The following is a 20,167-nucleotide window of genomic DNA, read 5'->3' as shown; positions in this document are numbered from 1 at the left end:
TTTTACGCGCTGCTTAATTGCCGCGAATGATCGCGCGCGATATAACATTAATAAGGCTTCCGCACGCGTGTTCGCGTGAGAAAGGCGCGCGTTCAGTTTCGGTAATGCGCGTCTTGTGTCGCTGCCTGATCGACATGCACGCGCGCGGATAACACAATTAACAGGAAGATTAAAATTATCGCAGCGCTGCGCGATAATTGGGATGCCGGTTCTTTTCCAGGATATTCCACCATTGCACCATACGGACGATGCCAATCGACCTTGCTCGTGGTCGTCTCGTACTGACGCGCGTGTAATGCAACGCGTTTACGCGCTCTCACAATTGCAAACGCGTATGTAAAAAGCTCGCGTTCACGTTCGCGTTCCTCCCGCGTGCAACTATTCGTACGCGCCGGGATTCCGAGTGTATCTCGCGGATCGGATTGGTCGAGATATACATATATATATATATATATATATATATATATATATATATATATATATATATATATATATATCCGCGCACACGCACACACACACACACACACACACAAAAGAGGTGTAAATCCAACCGTGCAACCTCCATGCGGTACACCTTGAGTAATTCTAATGCCGGCGGTACTGTGTAACCTTCAAGCCTTATAAGTCAAAAAGTACGTAAGAGAAAAAAAATTTATTATAGCGTTTCGAAAAGCTCTCGAGCTAAGCTACAAGAATATGTAATAAAAAATAGGGGTTTCCATTTAAGATTTTTATGTTGACCATGATCGGGCTTTCCAAGGTCATACTAAGGTCAAATAGATATCATCATCTAATAGATTTTTTTAAGCCCTATGCTTTTTGTTTGAAACATTTTTCCACTAAATTATTATTTTCCAAGATTTTTAATCGTTCCGGAACTTTTTGCCAGCACTGTATATACAGGGTGTTCAAAAAATGTGTTCCGATATTTTACCCACTGATAGTACTAATCATGACAAAAAAGTTCTAATCAATATAGGTCCGCAAATGAACCATTTCAGAGATAGGGTTTATTTAAATAGTCGATTTGATTTAATTTTAAAAATAGGTTTTTATTGAAACATAAATAGTTTTTGAACTATTAATAAGTGTTCTAATGTAACTGATTTAACAGTTTGTGTCTTCCTTCCATTTTGATTCATATTTCGCATCTTCGTAAAACTAAAGCGTAACTTGCGTGTTTTAAATGGAAATACAACAGGTAAACCATAATATCTACTATTTTATCTAATATTTTGCAACGGTTACATCATTAAAATTCAGTAACATAAATTCGTCAAGCAACTGCATGAGATATGATTAAAGCAACGACATCTCGCCGAAACATTAAATTACAGCACGTAGAGCAATGCACGTGAGTCGCAAATTTGTCAAACAAGTCAATATTTAAACCGAAGATAGATTGTTGAAGGAAGACACATAAACTGTTAAATCAGTTACATTAGAACACTTATTAATAGTTCAAAAACTATTTATGTTTCAATAAAAACCTATTTTTAAAATTAAATCAAATCGACTATTTAAATAAACTCTATCTCTGAAATGGTTCATTTGCGGACCTATATTGATTAGAACTTTTTTGTTTGTCATGATTAGTACTATCAGTGGGTAAAATATCGGAACACATTTTTTGAACACTCTGTATATATTGATATCACGTTCTCTTTCATTAGCGCCGCACGAATTAAAACCTTAGGCGCGATTGAATACGGAGAATGTCGCATTTACGCACGGAAATGAGAAGTACGGACGAATTGATCCGTGAAACGCTCGATTATATAGCGGATCAAAAAATATTTGCACAGCCAGTTTTCTTACAATACTATGCAAAAGAATAATATATAAGTACGAATTGTGCCCATAGATAGCTTATTACATACAGAAACGATACGTTTTTAGACAATTCTTAATTATACGTCATAAAAAACTAATGCAAAGAAAATGAAAATTTGTGTGCAAAAATAGTATTTACGCACTTACGATTTCCATATTAAACATAAAACCGTTCGCTTCAAAGCACTATCGAGATTAGTAAATTAAAGAGAGTTTATTTACATAAATACCTCTTAGTTATCTATGAAGTTATTTTGTGTTCACACTTAGAGAAAAGATAGAGAAAATATGGCTGGTAAAAGTAGCGAAATATCTGCATCCATGCGAAATAAACTTATATTTTTACATAAACGTGGTCAAAGTTATAGAGAAATCGATAAAACGTTGAATTTAAATTTTTCAACAGCGATACATTGTTAAAAAATGAAGAAAACAAATCGAGATCAGCCAAAGATATTCACGACTGATAAACGGTTCGATAGTATAAGACAAGCATCGAAAAATCCTTCCGTAAATGCACAGAATTTATTTGCAAGTATTGCTTCATTGTCAGGGAGGAATGTGTGTAACTGAAATATCAGAAATGTTTTACATTCGACTCGAATATACGCGGCAGAATGGCGAGAAAAAAACTTTTCATAAGCGATATAAATAGACAAAAGCGACTGGAATGGAATCGCCAAAACATATTTAAATAAGCTAATTGAGACAAATTTGGAAAAATGTAATTTTCTCTGATGAAAGTAAATTTAACATTTTTGGATTCGATGGACGAAAATATGTATAGAGAAAACCTAATACTGAACTTCAACAAAAGAATTTACAGCCAACTCAAGTCAAGTCATGACAGCGGAAACGTCATGATATGGGGATGCATGGCGTAGGTATGAAACAGTGCTAGAAATATAGCGTTTATTGATGATATAATGAATGCCAAAAAGTATATCGAGGTATTGCGAAGTAATTTACCAGAAAATGCAATTAAATTAAGTATAAATGAGTTATCACTTTCAATAGGGTAACGATTCTAAACACACCGCTAAAAAACAAGGGAATGATTACTATATAATGTGCTAAGACAATTAATTACATTCGCACAGTCGCCAGATATCAATCTAATCGCCAATCTGTGGCATCTGTTAGATTTATAATACAAATAAGAAAAAGAAAACTTTCTAAGAATGATATAAAAAAGATTCTAGAAAAATGGTCTCAAATATCAACAAACACTACTACTACTAGGAAATTGAAATCATCCCAAAAAGATTAGAAGCTATGAAATTATGGAAGCTTTATCTTCAACAATATGGAATATTGAATATTGAAGCCAAAGGAATGCGCACAATAGTCAATGACTAAGAACCTCAGTGAATATAAATTTACCATTACAATCACAAGTGTGCAAATACTTTTTTTATACGAATTTTCATTTTTTTGCATTACTTTGTTATGATGTATAATTAAGAATTCTCTAACAACGTATGTAATAAGCTACCTATGAGCACAACATTCGTACTTATATACATATATATTATTCTTTTGAATAGTTATTGTAAGAAAACTAGCTGTACAAATACTTTTTTGATCCACTGTATCTACGTGGAGTACTTGAGCTCGCTACATTGTAGTCGCATAAGCGCCTTTGTCGCGACAACTTTTTTCTCTCTCCTCTCGATTCCTTCCGTTTCAAAGAGGTGAACCAGGTGTATCGTATCGCTAGTTACCGTTAAAGATGGTTATCGCTGTGGAAATTCAAGCGAGTTCGCGCTTTCGAGCTCGAATTTTGGGAGACACAAACTTTTTTCTTTCCCAGCTGTTTCCGAGTTTCAATTTGTCTCAAATGGCGTTGCATTATTCACGCTCGAGATAAGCATACGTCGACACCCCCGCCCGTCCGAAACAAAAGCTGCACAAACAAACAAAAGGTGAACGATTTTAAATTAGCCAATTCAGACAATTATTTAATGGCGAATCTCGGCGAAAAGATTGCGAATGAAATCCAGGCTGTATCAGTGCCCGGCGTCGTAACGAAGCGAAAGCATTTTGCTGCAATGTTTATTTCGTTCAATTACATTTGGCAGCCATAGTGCAACTACGTTGGAGAGTGGATTTCTCCCGAGCTTGTTTATGGTCTACCATATATCAGCCTTACGAGTAGTTAACAGAAAGAAATGGCCGCAATCCTTTGTCTCTAATTCAGTCACTTAACTGCTAGTTACGTTTGATGACAGTCCCTGCCGCCACAATATAAATATTTTACATATATATAAAAGTTATTTATACATGTACCTATACACGTTTATCTTGATAGTTGTATTTATTTTTTATAAAAATTTAAGGAAGACACCACTGTGTAATATTATCTTGTTTAACTAGAATATTCTTTTTATTTTAACATTTTGCATCCATCACTCTCTTTTGACATTATTGACAAATTTTTAGAAATATAGAAAATTGGTTAGAAAATATCATAGATGTAGAAAAATACTTTTTAGCTTTTTTGCTCATACATCGCCGCACGCGTATCGGGAAACTTAATTAAGAGTCAACGAGAAGAACGTCGTGTGGCGTGAGTCAGATATCGGCACGCTATTCCCGAGAAATGTATTACGAAATTTACCACGACTACCGCTAGTTTCAAATCGATGCGGCCACAATCCAATCCCAATGTACCGGCCGCGAAAAACCAATAGGAAGAAACCAGCGTGCTCGCTGCGGCCGAATTCAATTGAAGAATATAAAAGCAAAACTCACGTTGCCCATCTTCCGCCAAATTTCTGATAGAGTCAACTAATATCTGTGCGAGAATAAATTGTCAATAAAACACTGAATTAAAAACATAACATTGGTTTTATTAGGCGTATTTAGCCGACAATAATGCACAGTAAAAGAAGATTGTATCTCGTGCTCAATATCGAGAGAAATTGGAAAGGACGAGTTCTGCTATCGCACAAGCCACAATTCCCAGTGCCGTATCGCCATTCGAACGAAATTCGTCGCAGCCGCTACAAGCGTCGATCGAGTACGCGGTACCCTGGAGGCGAGTCGCACCGGAGAGACCGGAGAAGAACCAAAAAAGTTTCGAGTATGAGAGAAAGCGCGAGAGAGACAGAGAGAAAGAGAATGCCGCGACTTCCTGAAGAAGTAATTTCTGTCGCCTCGAAATCAGTTTCGCCGGACGTCCGTAAATTGCCGGATGCCCCGCGCATCCTCCCGAACCGATCGGGATTCCGCCTTCTGGTCACCCTCGCCACTCAATCAGAAGGTGGAAGCGCGCGCGCGAGGTCTTTCCTCCAAGTTTTTTTTGCCATTTCGCCGCGACCAAAGGAGCATCCCCCGGTGATTCTCCACCCCATCAGATCTCTGTCGATTTTCACCACGTCCCGCTCGTCCCATTGCCGGTTGATTGACGCAGCAAAGTTTCAGCCCCTTGGATTTTCGTCCACCCTCTCCTCCCTCCCCCTTTCCTCCACAGAGCACGAGGAGTAAAACCGCAGAAGCAATTTACTATCGTGTGCCTTTAGTCACGTACCTGATGGAGAGACGCGCGTACTCGCGCACGAAATGTGAGCACCGCAGGAAGGCCCGATCGAACCGAAGCTGGACACGAAGGGTTGTGCGGGTTTTGAGAGCTACGTTTGGGAGGTCGCGGCACGATATGCCGGTGATATGCGCACATTCGAGACTAAAATCAATGCACCGGCAAAATGCATTACCTGTACTAGGATAATTTTCCGACACGACAGAGAATAAACTGTGCTAGCGTATCAAAATCTGTAAATTTATCTTCAATACGACAAAATGTTTATACAGACAAACATAACAATAAAAACTTGCATATTCGAAACTGTTATTTATTTAAATATTCAAAAACAGGAAATGAAAAAATAGGAAACCAGTGAACATTAACAAATTTTCATTGTTTCGAGATATTTTGGTTTGTCCAAAATCCGCGGAACATTGTTTAACCCACTTGAGTGCATCTTATATTAATGCTGATGCAGCCGTTTCGTCAATGCCATTGATGGTGCCGCCGCAAATAGCTCGCTACTCCATTAAGCAACTGCAGCCATTAATACGGTGTAACGGTGTAGCCGAAATGTCTCAAATATGGATCGCTTCGTAGCACGATCGCACACTGACGCGGATATAATTAAGTATGTAATCAAGTTTCGTGAAACAATAAATTAAACGGTATTGCAGACAAACACATACGTACATACACTATAGATGTTTCATGCGTGTTTTACATTTTCTTTCAACCGTAGTTCTCTCTCTATCTCAAAAAAAAACCTGAATATACTTTATCCTCTCGTAATCCCAGTGTGCACAAAATAAAATAACAAAATCGAAGTAATATGTTGGACGTAAAAACTTATTAGCAGCTTTGTGAGTGATAAGGGAAGGAAGCACACGTAGGTAGCATATAACCACCCCAAGATCATAACTCCGCTTACTGCGAGCATGATACAACTTTATTATGCGAGATGAGGAACATTTGGAAGCTGTTTTCGTTTCCCTGCGTTGATGCTTCCATTTGGCGGTCCCTTTTCGCCGTTCGCGAGGAAGATTCTCAACTTTTGAGTATAACGAGACCCGAAACTTTTTAGTCGTATATGCTGCGTCGATACTTACCAATCACGAGACACGAGACACAGATCAATCGCGAAACGAAAAATATCTCGGGTATTTCCACGCGAAAATTATCCGGGGGAACGGTTAATAATATGTAGATACTCGTGAAAACTCGGCTAGTTAGATGGTGTTATCTCCGCCGTGATATAACTCTATTATACACGAAACGGTCAACGCTTATGCCGGGCAGCTCTATCTTCCTCGTGTCTCGGATCTCGCTCATGTTCGTGCTCATGCTCGTGTTCACGCTCGTGCATACGCTCGTGCGTTCACATTCACGTGCACCTGCGCCCGTGAGGTGAGATAGGTAGATCCCTGGTGGTAACTCGAACGAAGGCGTGTGCGTGAGGCTTAAAGTCGTACAGGACCCCCTGCACTGTCGCGTGATAAAGAAAAAGAAAGCTCTCGAGAGCTTTTATCACCCCGGCGCGGCGTCGTGAGCTCGCGTGCCACGGACACATTTTCCGCGGCCAATTGCGTCCGCAGAACTCGCTGTCGAATTGGAAGGAATGAGAATAAGCGCAGAGCTACCTTCTCCACCGTATCGTCCTGATTAACGCGAGGATTATACGGGTGTTCTTTTAGAGAACTTTCAAGGCAAACCCGATCGTTACGCACATGCTTCTGAATCATCGCGCTGCTATTGGCCCCGCAGTGTTCCACGCGGTAGTTTGAAACGCGATAGTTGGCTCCGCAAACATCAGCATACAATCGCTGTATCGAATACAATCGGTAAACGGCAAATTTTTATTCTAAGCGACCTTCTCCCCACACACACACACACTGCGAATGCGTACGCTGAAACGTGAAAACTCCCACGATCCTGCTCGATATCCGAGTCTATATGCATATTCAAGAGATATCGCGGCTAAACGTTCGAAATTCTAACGTTTGTCATCACGCTTTTAGTTAGCTCTGAAAATTCGATTAACATGATTGCGAAAATAACTGTTATACTAACAAGAATTCTGTTTATCGTAAGCATTTCATTAGCCGCTCCAGATATTAATACACATTCTTGTTTTCGAAACGGTGGCGCGTTATTTGCAAATATCTCGCGCCACATATATATTTTCCGTATTTACCTCACACTGCAACGAAAATACCGATCGTATATTATTAGCAAGCAAAACATCGCGAACGACGGGGCAGCATCAAGTGCAGAATTCAGTTGGGCGAGCATGCTAAATAAGCATTAAAAAGGGCATTCGCGAGAGATCGCGCGCCTGTCGCTAATCGACGTGTGGTCTGCCGCGGCTGGCGTTTATGCTAAACGAATCGTGTAACGTTCATCCCTATTATTCTTTCACAAAGGCGACCGCGGACACCTGTCGTTAATTAACATGAGAAAGAGGATCGCTGGATCGTCTACCAGAAGTAATTCGAGTGACGGAAGCACACAAGGAAGAAGCGAAGAAGGTGGCAAATACGAAAAGACAGAAGGAGTGAGAGAGGAAGAGGAACGGACGGGAGAGAGGGAGAGAGAGATGCATCAGGCTTAACGAAAGATGATTTCGTTTGTCATTTGACCAATTGACACCGACTCGTGGATGCAACGCAGTTGCGTACTCGCTTTGCGTTTAGCAGTTGCAACTGCGTTCGTGCAGCGTTGCATACGGACACATTTGTCCAGGTTTAACCCGACTAAAGCGTTTCACGCGAAAAGTACCGATTATGATTCATTAGCATCGCCATTCTGACCGAGGGATTCTCGCCGCTCTAACGAGAAAGTATGCGCGGAGAAGCTGCTACGCGTTTGCGGCTTTGCCGGTGCTTTTGAATATTAAGGCACGTTCACGCCGCATTGTATCGCCGTGCTCACGGAAAGCAAAGCACACACGCGGACTGCAACAATAGCTTTTCCCGACAATGTATACTTGATAAGTGGAATTGCGCATTAAACGCGAGCGATCGCGTTAATCCGGCGATCTAGTCTCGGAAAATGAACCGTAATATCTGCAGCGTAAGAATTATAGAACGTGATCACGTAGCACGTGGGATAAACTTAGAAAACGCAAAACAAGAGAAAGGATTGGAGACAAAAGGATTCCTCTGCGCGTTTTCTTCGTTCTTATAATTTCAAGTTACAAAGTGATATTATCTTCGTTTTTGATGGTGCGGATACATCGAACAATGCGCGGGAATAATTTTTGTGGCTACTTTGGTAACTCGCAAAAATGTGCAAGTTTGACACTAGTCTAAATGCTGGTCGTTTCGTTGCCAGGTTTTCAGAGACAGCTCGTAAAAGCGTGGCACAAAAGGCAGACAGACGCGTCCGCGCTCGGTAAGACACGAAAAGTGTCGGCGACTTCGCCTGTCATGGCCAGGCAATAAGGGGAGAAAGCGAAAGGGGATCATAAAGACGCATCGGACGTAACTCGATTATCCGCGCGGAAAGTACGAGACGTCGAGCCGTTATACGAGGTGGTAATTCGAGAAAGCTCCCTCCGCCCCGGCGCTGCTTCCTCGTGTCGAGAGCAATTCTCTACTGTAATTTAATCGGCTGTCGATAGGCGACAATGGCGGCCATAATCTAAAATTACTTTTTAAGAAGGGCGCGTCTTTCCTCCTCTGCTTCTCGCGGCGTTTATTAGCGCCAGACGGCGCTCAAACTATCGTTATGAATCCCTATTTTCTTTTTCGCTGCTTCACCCGAAAGCCCTGTGAGATGGGGAGAGAAGCTGGCGCCGCGACTTGATTTGCCAGAGAGCAGTCTCCCTCGTGATGGCTCTCTTTTCTTCTTTGACGTTTCATAAGATCGCACTTAACGTGACCTACCAAAGGTTGACGCAAGAGAAATGAAAAACTTGACTCGGGGGTGTCATTAGGTCTAATGACTCGCGCACAAAGTTTTAAATTTGACTCTCATTCTCTTTACTTGAGTTTATTGTACGATAATAAATATCCCGGAAATTTTCTTGCTATTCTACGGATGCTGTAGGAGTTTTAATCAGTTTTATGAAAAGCTAATGATTATTAAAGGGTCTGACATGAAGAAAAGTATAAACATTTGTACATCAGTCATCCTTTTCGTACAGATGAATATTCCTGTAATCATCAAAGACGCATCGTCTCTTTGCAATCGCGAACTTTGTGCAACTACTTGAGGGCACTCATTGCTAATGTTGACACGAGTCTCATCGACTATGTGTACTCGTCATATTACATACGACGATATTGCATTTCCGACGGTAATCGAAACTTTCCGATCTCATTAACATGTAACTCATGTAACAAAACGATGACGATCTTTCCATCAAACACCATCAAGCGCAGTTACATAGTCCTCGTTCTGATCGACAGGTTACCGATCATTCCCAAGCGTATCGTGATAGGATAATGACTAAAGTGCGGTAGTTTCGATTGAATACGCGTCTGAACAGTTATTACAGACAGGTTCTCCGTTCAGAAGTCAGAATAGCTACGTGCGTGCACTTGGAGTCTGAAGCGTTATCGTAAATTCGTATTAAGGGTGCGTACGCACGTCGGTGCGCCTGTAACCCGGAATTCGGGTCAGATTGTATCCTCTAATAACCCCTCGCCCTAATAGGCTTACTCGCGATCGCGTCTGATGCGCGATAGGATGATGCATCGTATCTCTTCCGTCCCAGATTACCGACGTACTTGAAAGCCTCTGCGCGGACACGCACGTGCGGATTCGTGCGTCGTATACGCATTTAACCGAACGGACTTTACGTGCCCCTCGATATGCGATGGCATTGCTCATCGTTAACATTGAGATTCATCTCCGTGTGCCACATCTCACGATCATATCGATCGACGCGACGTGACGACAGATGCGCGAAAACGGTTGTATGTAAAACGGCTGTTTCTTTATGGATTTTGATGGAACTCGGGTTTCAATCGCATTTTTTCGTATCGGTCTCTACCGAGCTTTGTTATTGATCGTTATTAATTAACATTAATTATGTAATTATTACATTATTACATTGTGTGGGTAACAGTAGTGTCAGTTTCATAAGAGAAAATGTTATTTATTCAACGCGCTTTGAAATGCAAATATCGGATATATTACAGAGTTATCCAAACCAGAATGCACCGGAATGAACGCTAAACCAAACAGTTATTATAAATGTGCCAGTTTGGCAGGCAGACGAAGCGTTTGCAACGTCGCATCTAAATATCGCATCTAATGGAATGGAGGAGAAGCTAATATCAACTGTTTAAGAGTAGAGACACGTGCGCGCACGCACGTACGAAACCGTTTCACATTTCTGACTGCGAGTAGGATTGCAGATCCTCGATACTTACGAATGATCCCGTGTGCGCGAATAAACGACTTCGGTGCACGCGAATGTCAAGAATATTGCATCGATAACCCGCGCATGAAATGCAGAGGAGCCATTCGATGCACCGCCGCCGCATACGCGTATGCATACGCGTGCGGAGCGCATCGCGCATCGCGATCGATACCTCTGTTTCCTACCATGAGCATTTCCATATCTTTATGGAAGCGATTGCAAAATACGCGCCGAGGACGAAACGAGAAATTTTGATAAACGGAAATCGATCGTCGACGGCCTTTGCGGAGTAATCGCGAATGCAAAGCAGTAACGCGGCTCTAAGGAAACTTGAGCGGACGTTTCGCGTCTCTTTCGCGCTCCGATAAACCATACTTTGCGATGGATTATCGTTATGCACTTCGAAGACCTTTGCAGCGCTACAGTTTACGTCTGAACCCGTGATTACGTTACGTGGAAAATATTTGCTCGGAGTTTAGTTACGTCAAACACTCCGAAACAACGACTAAAGCAGTATGCTGCGAATGTAAATGTTAGTTCGACCGAAGCTCCGCCTCGGTGCACGCTCGTCTACTGACGCGACGCCTAATGCGCATAAATTGCAAACCGTAGCAGATAAGAGCCGCGAAGCGCAAGTGCATCATCGATAATCTGTTTCGCTTCCATCTAGAGTAGAGCTCGCCGATATCACACGTGGCCTTTTCCATCGATTCGGAAACTCTGGCGTCGACGCGCCCTTCTTGCTTTCTAAAAATTTATCACAAAATTCAAAGCATATTCCATGGAAACGAGAGACAAGTGCATTTATAACTGAAAATATTTTCTTTTTGACTACCGCAAAAACAAAGTATCAAGCATTTCAGGCGTTTGTGAATCCTCTCGAAATCTCTTTGCATTTGCGAGCTCTGAAATTAATAATACACTCGGTACATAATTCCGTTAATTGGTACGCGCTTATAATATCCGTATTCATTTCGTCATGATTCGACGCGTTGCACGATAAACGTTTTTACGCGTCAGTGAGCGTTATGACGCATGTGGGTAGCAATTATTATGAGAAACGATTGATCGCGTTGGCGTTGCAATTAATAATTCGACAGATTCGTATGCCGTAATAGTTGCTATTCTATTATGAAAACGCCCGCGCGTGTTTGAACGCTGCCCAGCGTTTTGGTTTGTCCTGCTTCATCATAAAGGTGCAATTTTCGGTGCTTTGTACAGGGAGAAGCTAGGACGCGTGCTGATTCGACCGATAATGTACCGCGGGATTCTCTCTTAACAAACACCGATAAAGGAGCTTAACCGCGAGGATTGTGGCAGTCCCGCTATTATCGCGATTGAAACATAAAGTAGATTGCACATTATTTTATGTAACTCAGCAAATTGAAAATTTCGAGCGAAACGAAAGATTAGAGAGATAAAAGGCAAAATCAAGAGTCGACCGTAAGGAAATGTTTAAATGTGCGAGATACGTCGCTTAATTTTCTAAAGGCATTTTCCCGCATTTTATACGTTTTTGATTAATCTTGAATATAAGATCTCCACGATTACATAATATAATATTTCCTTGAAAAATGTCAAGCGTTTATGAATTTTTGACAATTTAAAGCGAAATAATAATATTTGGCAATAATGTTGAGACGAAGAAGTAGAAGAAGAATCGCTTTCATCCTTTCATCCCCGAGGAAGCTTCGCTTACACGCGATAAACGCCAGGAGACTCGTAGAATGCTCGATGCTAATGGCTGTCCGGAAGGGCTCGTTGCAACGGCGCTAAAGGCCCCTTTGTGCAGCTACGCATACGTCCCGAAATTCCTGCGTTGCTGTTGCCGCTCGCGTTCTCACGAATACACCGGGTATCCTGTATCCGTGTATAGTCTGAAAGAGGACCTTTGAGGACAGGCTGAAAGAGCTGCCACGCATTCTTCGAGGGTTGCTCGTTACGAGGGTTCCGTCGCGAAGAATTCGCTCTCGCCCTCTGAGGCCAATCGAAACGCTTCTCCTGTTCTTTGAGCATTTAGTATCATCATGAAAAGTGTAACCATGGGATGAAGTAACGCATCTATGCGCGGAGCTCAGAGCTTATAGCAAGAAAATATGTCATAAATATGTAAAGCTCTCGAGATATGGGATATGGTTCGGGAGAATATGTCGCGCATGCGATCAATAATCCAGAAATACTTGAGACTGCTCGAGTATATGGCTATTAATAATTCAACTCAGCATTGTAAAAGCATTGACACGGTATTATTGATACCGATTGGTTTTTATTAATGCTCGCTTATGCAACTCGCTGTGCTTTAATAATTCGATCGATGATATTTAACTGATGATTTCTGTTGTAGTTTGATACATCGAGATACGAGGCCGGAGCCCGCGATACGATGCTCGACTCTGAGAGGAGCAACCAGACTGCCATCAGCACCAGACCATCGCAGCGAAGCTCGATTAAGGATAGACCCGAAGGTGTTGGTCTTCGTAGAAACTCTATACTCGAGGCTAGGCCGAGAGATAGCGGAGCTGTTAGTTTATAATCGAATAAAGTGAGTACAATGCATCTCTTCCCTCTTTTATGAATAGCTAAGAAACTGTGAAAGAAACCGAAAACAAAGTTGACTACAAGTTTAACGCAAACGCGCTTGCTCGTGCATTGGTTAATTATAAAAAATAAATAATTTAGCTCGATGAATAAAGCTCGCTCGCGTAGATGCCTGACCTACTTGCGCGTGCCGCATTTCGCAACGTCTTTTATGCGCACCGACCTGATTCTGAAAAAAAAAAGATTTTCACCCTCGCACGAGGGTGAATTCTAAAAGTGGGTTACCAACGTAAGCTTTCTTCCGAGTTCCTGGGCCTCGCGATAGTTCATACTATTAGGCAAAAAGTATAACGACTAATGGTACCCGGTTGCTGAGGTCGATCGATATCGTGACACACTCCCGAACGAGTCGTAAGCTCGCTATTTCGTAACCCTTTTTATCCGCAAAGTGCAAACCTTTACCTCTTTCGTGAGGGAGGACCAGTGAATGATGGTGAATTCCGTGAATTCTGCGAATTTCAAGCGAGCACTTTATTCTCGTATTTTTAAACGGAAGACCGATGGTAAATTCGCGTGTTTGCTTTAATTCGATAAAATCGCCCGCCAAAGTTCCATGTGCTCGTTCCCCATCGACGATTCAAGAGAAATTTGTAAATTGTATTTTACACACTCTTGAATTTTTACATTTTAACAACAATTCTTTTGCCAACATTGCAAATGCTTCTACTGGGAAAATACAATATGATAGTTGTTGCTTCGCAAGAAACTGTGTCACCTAGATCTTGTAATTCTCCGTACCGACCGATTTTAATTTTTCGAAAAATTCCTGACGTTATAATTCCGCAACGGAGATTCCGCAAATCCCTGGTTTTACTACATCGTCGGCGATGTTATTTCGTGAATGTCGGTATAAAAATTAGAAATGCAGATTCCTCGACCGTCGTAAAGTCCAGACAGTTTTTATGCCGTTATACGCGTTCCGCGAATATTTTAAAACCATTTTTCCTCCTGTATGTGTGTGTGTGTATGTATGTATGTATATATGTATAGCGAAAATGGGTGCAAACTCGATGCGAAAATCGTGGAGAACGGTTATCTCAACTTCTAACATAATCACTTTATTAGCTTCCGTTATTTAATTGTATCACGTTCGAAATATATCGAAAAGTCTAGCAATTTATATAAATTTATGTATTTAAAAAATTGAGATGTCCGAGTTGCATTGCAATTGATATGACCGCGAGAACACGCGTCGATTGCAATTTCAAACAATGCACGCTAATACCAGAGACGAGCAAAGGTAAAGCCGAGAATAAGCGCTATCTCTAACGCTGAAATAGCGTAGCGATGGAGTATATAATTTTGCATGGTTACATATTGTTAATACATGATGATATGAATTGTTAACATGTAAGCGCATAAGCTGGTCGGTAGTGCGGTGCTCCGATATTCGGATAACTTGTTAAATAAATATTAACGTTGTTCATAGCGCAATATAACCACTGGCAAAGCTACATAACGTGATACAGCTGTATAAATTATAACGAATCTATATCGGGCGATACAATTTCGGTATCTATTTGCAGCGACGCGGAAAATTGTACGCTTCGCGAAAATCGTCACTGCGATAAGGGCACCTGAAAAGTTTAACGAATCCGCTATCGGAGACACGGTGTATCGGAAAATATACTTCATTCATGATATGCGCATTCGTTATGCGGTAATAGTCGAGCCAAGCCTGTTATAGGAATCGAGCGATGCGGACCGCTCGAAACTTTGGCGCGGTATGAGAGAAAGAGAGAGAGAGAGAGAGAGAGAGAGAGAGAGAACTTGAGCCGGATGTATCTTTGGGTCTTCGAAGAAGATCCTCAAAGAGGGAGAGAGGAGGAAGGATACCGCCCTATCTATTCTCTCTGTTAGCTCGCGATTCTTCCGCGACTGATCAAATAATAATGCCGGGGTAATGGGATCCGATGCCTGCTTCCGCAGGCTTCAGCGACTATCGGGAATTATGGTGGCACAGCCGCGTGACACGGTGCAGGGCGAGCATATTGTACTTTAGAGCATAAAGCTCTCGTGCTGATAGAGACGAATGGAGTGAATCCTCCTCGTCTATCGTGCAGGGAGAAACAAAGATGCGCGACGTACAACGCGATCGCATAAAGTGGCGAACGGAGTAATTCGCGTGCGCGTATGACTCGGTCCGTGTGTCTAGAGGGATGGAGCATTGACCGATATAATCAGAAAGGCAACCAACAGTGGTCAGCGATATACGCGCGCACGGACGAGAGCGCGAGGGGGAATCACCACCGACCGAGCCCGGTCGCGGTGGTGGTCTCTCGTTTGCTTTATCCGGTGCAATTTCATAATCGATACCGGCGCCTGGGGGTGACGGGGGTTGAGGGTCGCCGGCACTGGCGGGACAGCGTTCACCTGTGTGTTGTGGCCGACTGCGGCGGCGGGCAAATTTTGTTGTCGGAGATTGCGAGGCGCAGATACGGAAAACAGCGGATCGTGCTCGCCGCGAGCTGCCACGTATACCACGGGCATGATTGCGTATCGATATTGCTCGCGTAACGCGTATATAATGAAATATTAAATATTCGCATTGGTGCACGCCTTTCCTCTGCCAGTGTGTGCCAGAGTATCGTCCCGCTGTCTGTCTTGCTCCGCGTACACGTGTACGTAATGCGATATAGAAAGTTTTGAATCTGGGATCCAGCTGCTTCCTAGATAAAATGCGATATCTCGCCCCAGGATACTCTCTCGAGCCAGGACGTAAGAAAAATAAAGATGAAGTAGAAGAACTTTCTATAAGCGGATTGAATTTTCAACGCGTTTTACCGTGGATACTACGACGAGCTTCGTCTGTTTTATCTTGCCTGCAACCTTTATTGCTTATTAACTGCTTTTGTGTGCACTCGTATCGCTTTATCGATTATGCTCGCGTTGCGAATGATGAATAATGCAGATACGAAACATACAAGACGTGTCAAACTGACAAAGGTCCAGTCTATCGGAAATTTTTGCACAAATGAGGATTTTATGAAACATAGAATATTTTAGAATAAAAGGTCATTTCGACTATCCCTTTAATAGAGACATCAACATTTTTTACATTTAAATAAATGTTATAAATGATGCAACGAGGGGAACGAGAGCTCTGAAAGGAATACAAAAATTTCGGAGTAGGCGAGATTTCTACTGCATGCCCGCGAAATCGATTGCACTACCGAACGTCAATTGCGTTTACCGCTGACGTGCGTCAATCAAACGAGATCTTTTCATTCCTCGCGACGTTTCTTGATCCATTCTTTACCGATTCGCGTATTTGCCGAAAAACCTTTAACAAATGGTCGTACGTTATCAGCATGGAGGAAAAAGTCTTTTATTTTTTTCAATAGAGAGCAACGATATCGATCTCGGTTCTTTAGGTCTGGCATACCAATCCCCGTTTACGGTTCGATAATAAAACGCAGTCTGCGACACGGTCTTCATTACTCCGACAGGATCAAAAAACAAGAGGAAGGGTGGTGACCGAGCAAAGGGTAAACGTCCCGCGTGTCACTGGGGCGGAAGCGCCGATCAAACCTTTCCATGTCGCGTTTTTTTTTTTCGTCGGACGTGCTGACGACTTTCATTTCGAATTCGCTTTTTCATTTCGCAACTCGTCCACCCGTCTCTCTTGTAGCGCGAGCAGGTTGTGTCGCAGTTTTCTTGATCTCTTGCCTCTTCTGCCATCGCCGCGGTACTCTCGCGCACCCGTTGGCACATAAGAAAAATAGATGAACAGTGCCATCGCGAATCCGGGAGTAGCTCGCGAAAGACGGCGCGAATGCGTCTCCGCTATCTCCGTCCTCTCGTGCACGAATTACGACACATTTTTAACTTCTCCATTATTTACGGCGGAGGGAACGGCATTAGGTAGTCCTCCTTCGCGTACACAGCGCGGGGTTGCATTTTTAATAGCGGCTACACCCCCATCTCTGTGATTTCCGGTACACGCGCTATAATGTACTCGATATGGCCATTTGCGCGGAAGTAACATCTCACGTGGAGGAATGTGTTTCGGAATTACAATGAAAAATATGTGGCGTTTATTTAGTCTTTCGCGGGGAATACCGCCGGTGGTGGTATTCCGAAGAATCGTGCGCGCTATTATTTATTCACGCATTGTACAAAAAAATCAACGCTTGTCACATAAATTTCGCTGTTTATGTCGAGTCGAGCTGCGTACGACGTGTACAAGTGCATTGCGTAATTACTTGAGATACTACCGTCTTGAATAGGATAAAGAGGTACATTTTCTCGAGATGGTACAGCGCTGCTCGCGCCAAGGTTTGGTCCATTTTTTAGTCGTTACAAATGGTAACAGCTCCCACCTAATGCAGATGTTGTACGGAAAGTCGGAAAGTCTTAACGTATTACCGACATAAATTGTTGTACACGCGAAAAGTATGTAAGGTGTAGTTATACGTAGTGGTCTGCGCTTTAATTAGAAAGTTGATAACAGAGCAGAAACAGCTTATCGAACGTTACATGAGTAATGCAAGATATAAGCTCGAGGAAACTTTTCTATATCAGGAAGATGCGCTGGGCATTGATTTAGCTATGGTAGCGGATATTTTAAAACGCTTTAATGTATTCGATTATTTTTAGACTTTTATATAGAGTTTTGTGTAAAGATATAAAAAGGAAATCCATACATTGCTTATATATATCAACAATTACTTATATATATGTATATCAACTTACAATTGCTTATATATATCAACGTGGAACATTGAATATAATTTCTTATATTAAGAAGCGATTTTTTATTGAGTTTCTCATTGATCACGAAACGCTCGTTTAATTATAAATTTGCTAATAAAAATATTATATTATTAAATATTATATGTTGTAATTGTAACTACAGCCTGAAATAATCTTTGAATAAATCTTATGAAGATCAGAACGCATAAATCAGTTTTCGAATTTGTCACGCACTTGCGTGACAGTCTTCACTCGTTTGTATTTGCACCGTAGGACCATTAGAGATTTCTGTCTGTCACCTCGCTAGCCTCTTCTCCTTTCAAAGAGTCACACATCGCTGGACGCATATCGGAGCATTATGCACGTATATCAACGGCATATATGTACACTCGTGTGCGGCGCAACATGACGTACGAGCGACAGCGACCGGACTTTGCGGATTTCCGTTCGAAATAAATATGTATCTGTTGGACGCCATCGTGACATACGACATGACGAAGGTTTGGCTCTAGAAATATATTTTTCTTCCCTCGTCATAAAAGAGAAACGTCATAAGGGACAAGTGGCAAAAGTATTACCTTTATGTGTTGTGCCGCGAGCAAATCGTTTATTAAACATCTTTCAATACGTGTCTCAATTTTATTTAATGTATAATTAACGAAACAAATTTTTGTTATGTAAAACTTTTGTAAACATTTGTTTGCCTAATATATCTCAAACATCTATACTATATGTATATCTTTTTGCGAGATATAAGTTTGACGTCTTCCGAAAACAGATGGTAAAATATTTAGCCCACGTATCATGATATGATACGATAAAAACCAATGCAAGCACATCAAAATTACTATTATGCTAAAGATATTATACCAAACATTAAATAATTAATTTCAATTAATTAAAGAAATTAAATAATTCGTATCAAGGCATCCTATGATATCTCATCGGATTTTTCCATTTACAATCGCAGAGACTTGTTATTTCTAAAGATGCTTTATGCTGAATAATTTTTTATTCCGAATAACCGAAGCGAAAAACGGCGAGCAGAAATGTATGCCGGAAAAGTAACTTCATTTTCACGTTGGATTCGCGCCAATGAACGATTTCTCTGCACTCTCTTGCCGTTAGCACACCGGCCGCGAATCGTTAGACAGAATTTGTAATCTCTGCTGAAATAATACGCTACACATGGAGTAAATGTGATTCAATCTCGACTCGTCACTATTTCCGATCGTGAATCATTAGACAAACGGACTTTCATAATCCTTCCTGAGATAATGGTATTAAACAACGTATGATATAATACATGAATAAGCAATGCGATTATTATACATATAATATAAAATGTATTCATCGAATTTTATATGCGAGAAGCATATCGGAAATACACGAAATAATGCATGCGTGACTATATAATGCAGACTATTTGTAAATCGACTGACTGTCATGCATTAATGCGTCTTTTAATCGAGCAACGAGCAATCGAGCGATCAATTGACATTTCCACGTGTTTTGTACGTACGCACGAAAAGAGAGAGAGAGAGAGAGAGAGAGAGAGAGATTAAATTGCATTTATTACGTTTACATTTTTAATATTTTTTACTAAATATTTCGGCAAGCTCACGCACGAGATTGCAGCACGAATTTTCGTTAAAGGATTAAATTGGCTGGCGAAAAAAAGGAAGGAAAAAACAAAACGAGCATCGCCGAAATAGTGGCGGATGTAAAACAAGCTACCTGAGTACTCAAGCAGCGCGAGGAGTGGATAGGCGCGCGCGCGCGAGGGGTAATCGCTAAATTAAAACCCTCATCGAGGATTCAAACAAATTCCAGCGCCATGTCGAACAGATTAAGGGCCCGAGCCATGCCAATTCGGGACTGCCGTTTTAAGCCGGCGAAAATCAAGCGACTGAATTACCGACTTGATTAATATCCCCAGTGGTTTGCGCCTAATTATTCCGGGGACCTTGTAATTAATAGCAGTCGGGGGAGCTCCTGGCCGAAGCTAATCGTATTTTTATTTTACGTGCGCGGAAAACCGCAGCTTTCGGATTGATAAATCCTCGCGGGACGGAAATTCAGAGGACCGCACGGTGGAAAAGAAGATAAGCAATAATTAATACGAGAAGCAAGGAAGTAATGAA

General features: G+C 41.7%; 1 protein-coding gene across 3 annotated transcripts in view; it reads left to right on the top strand.

The window, feature by feature from the left end:
* Window positions 1-20,167, top strand: part of LOC105277738 (bifunctional heparan sulfate N-deacetylase/N-sulfotransferase) — a 225,192-nt gene that overhangs the window by 171,021 nt on the left and 34,004 nt on the right. For all 3 annotated transcript variants that reach the window (XM_011336331.2, XM_011336330.2, XM_011336329.3), the window contains one exon: window positions 13,075-13,272. In XM_011336331.2, coding sequence (XP_011334633.1) covers window positions 13,075-13,272 — 198 coding nt within the window. The remainder of the gene's footprint in view (window positions 1-13,074; window positions 13,273-20,167) is intronic.

This window comes from Ooceraea biroi, chromosome 12 (genome assembly GCF_003672135.1).
Source record: "Ooceraea biroi isolate clonal line C1 chromosome 12, Obir_v5.4, whole genome shotgun sequence".
In the NCBI taxonomy this organism is placed as follows: Eukaryota; Metazoa; Arthropoda; class Insecta; order Hymenoptera; family Formicidae; genus Ooceraea; species Ooceraea biroi.
Note: the sequence above shows the minus strand (reverse complement) of the source record. Positions and strands in the feature narration are given on the sequence as shown.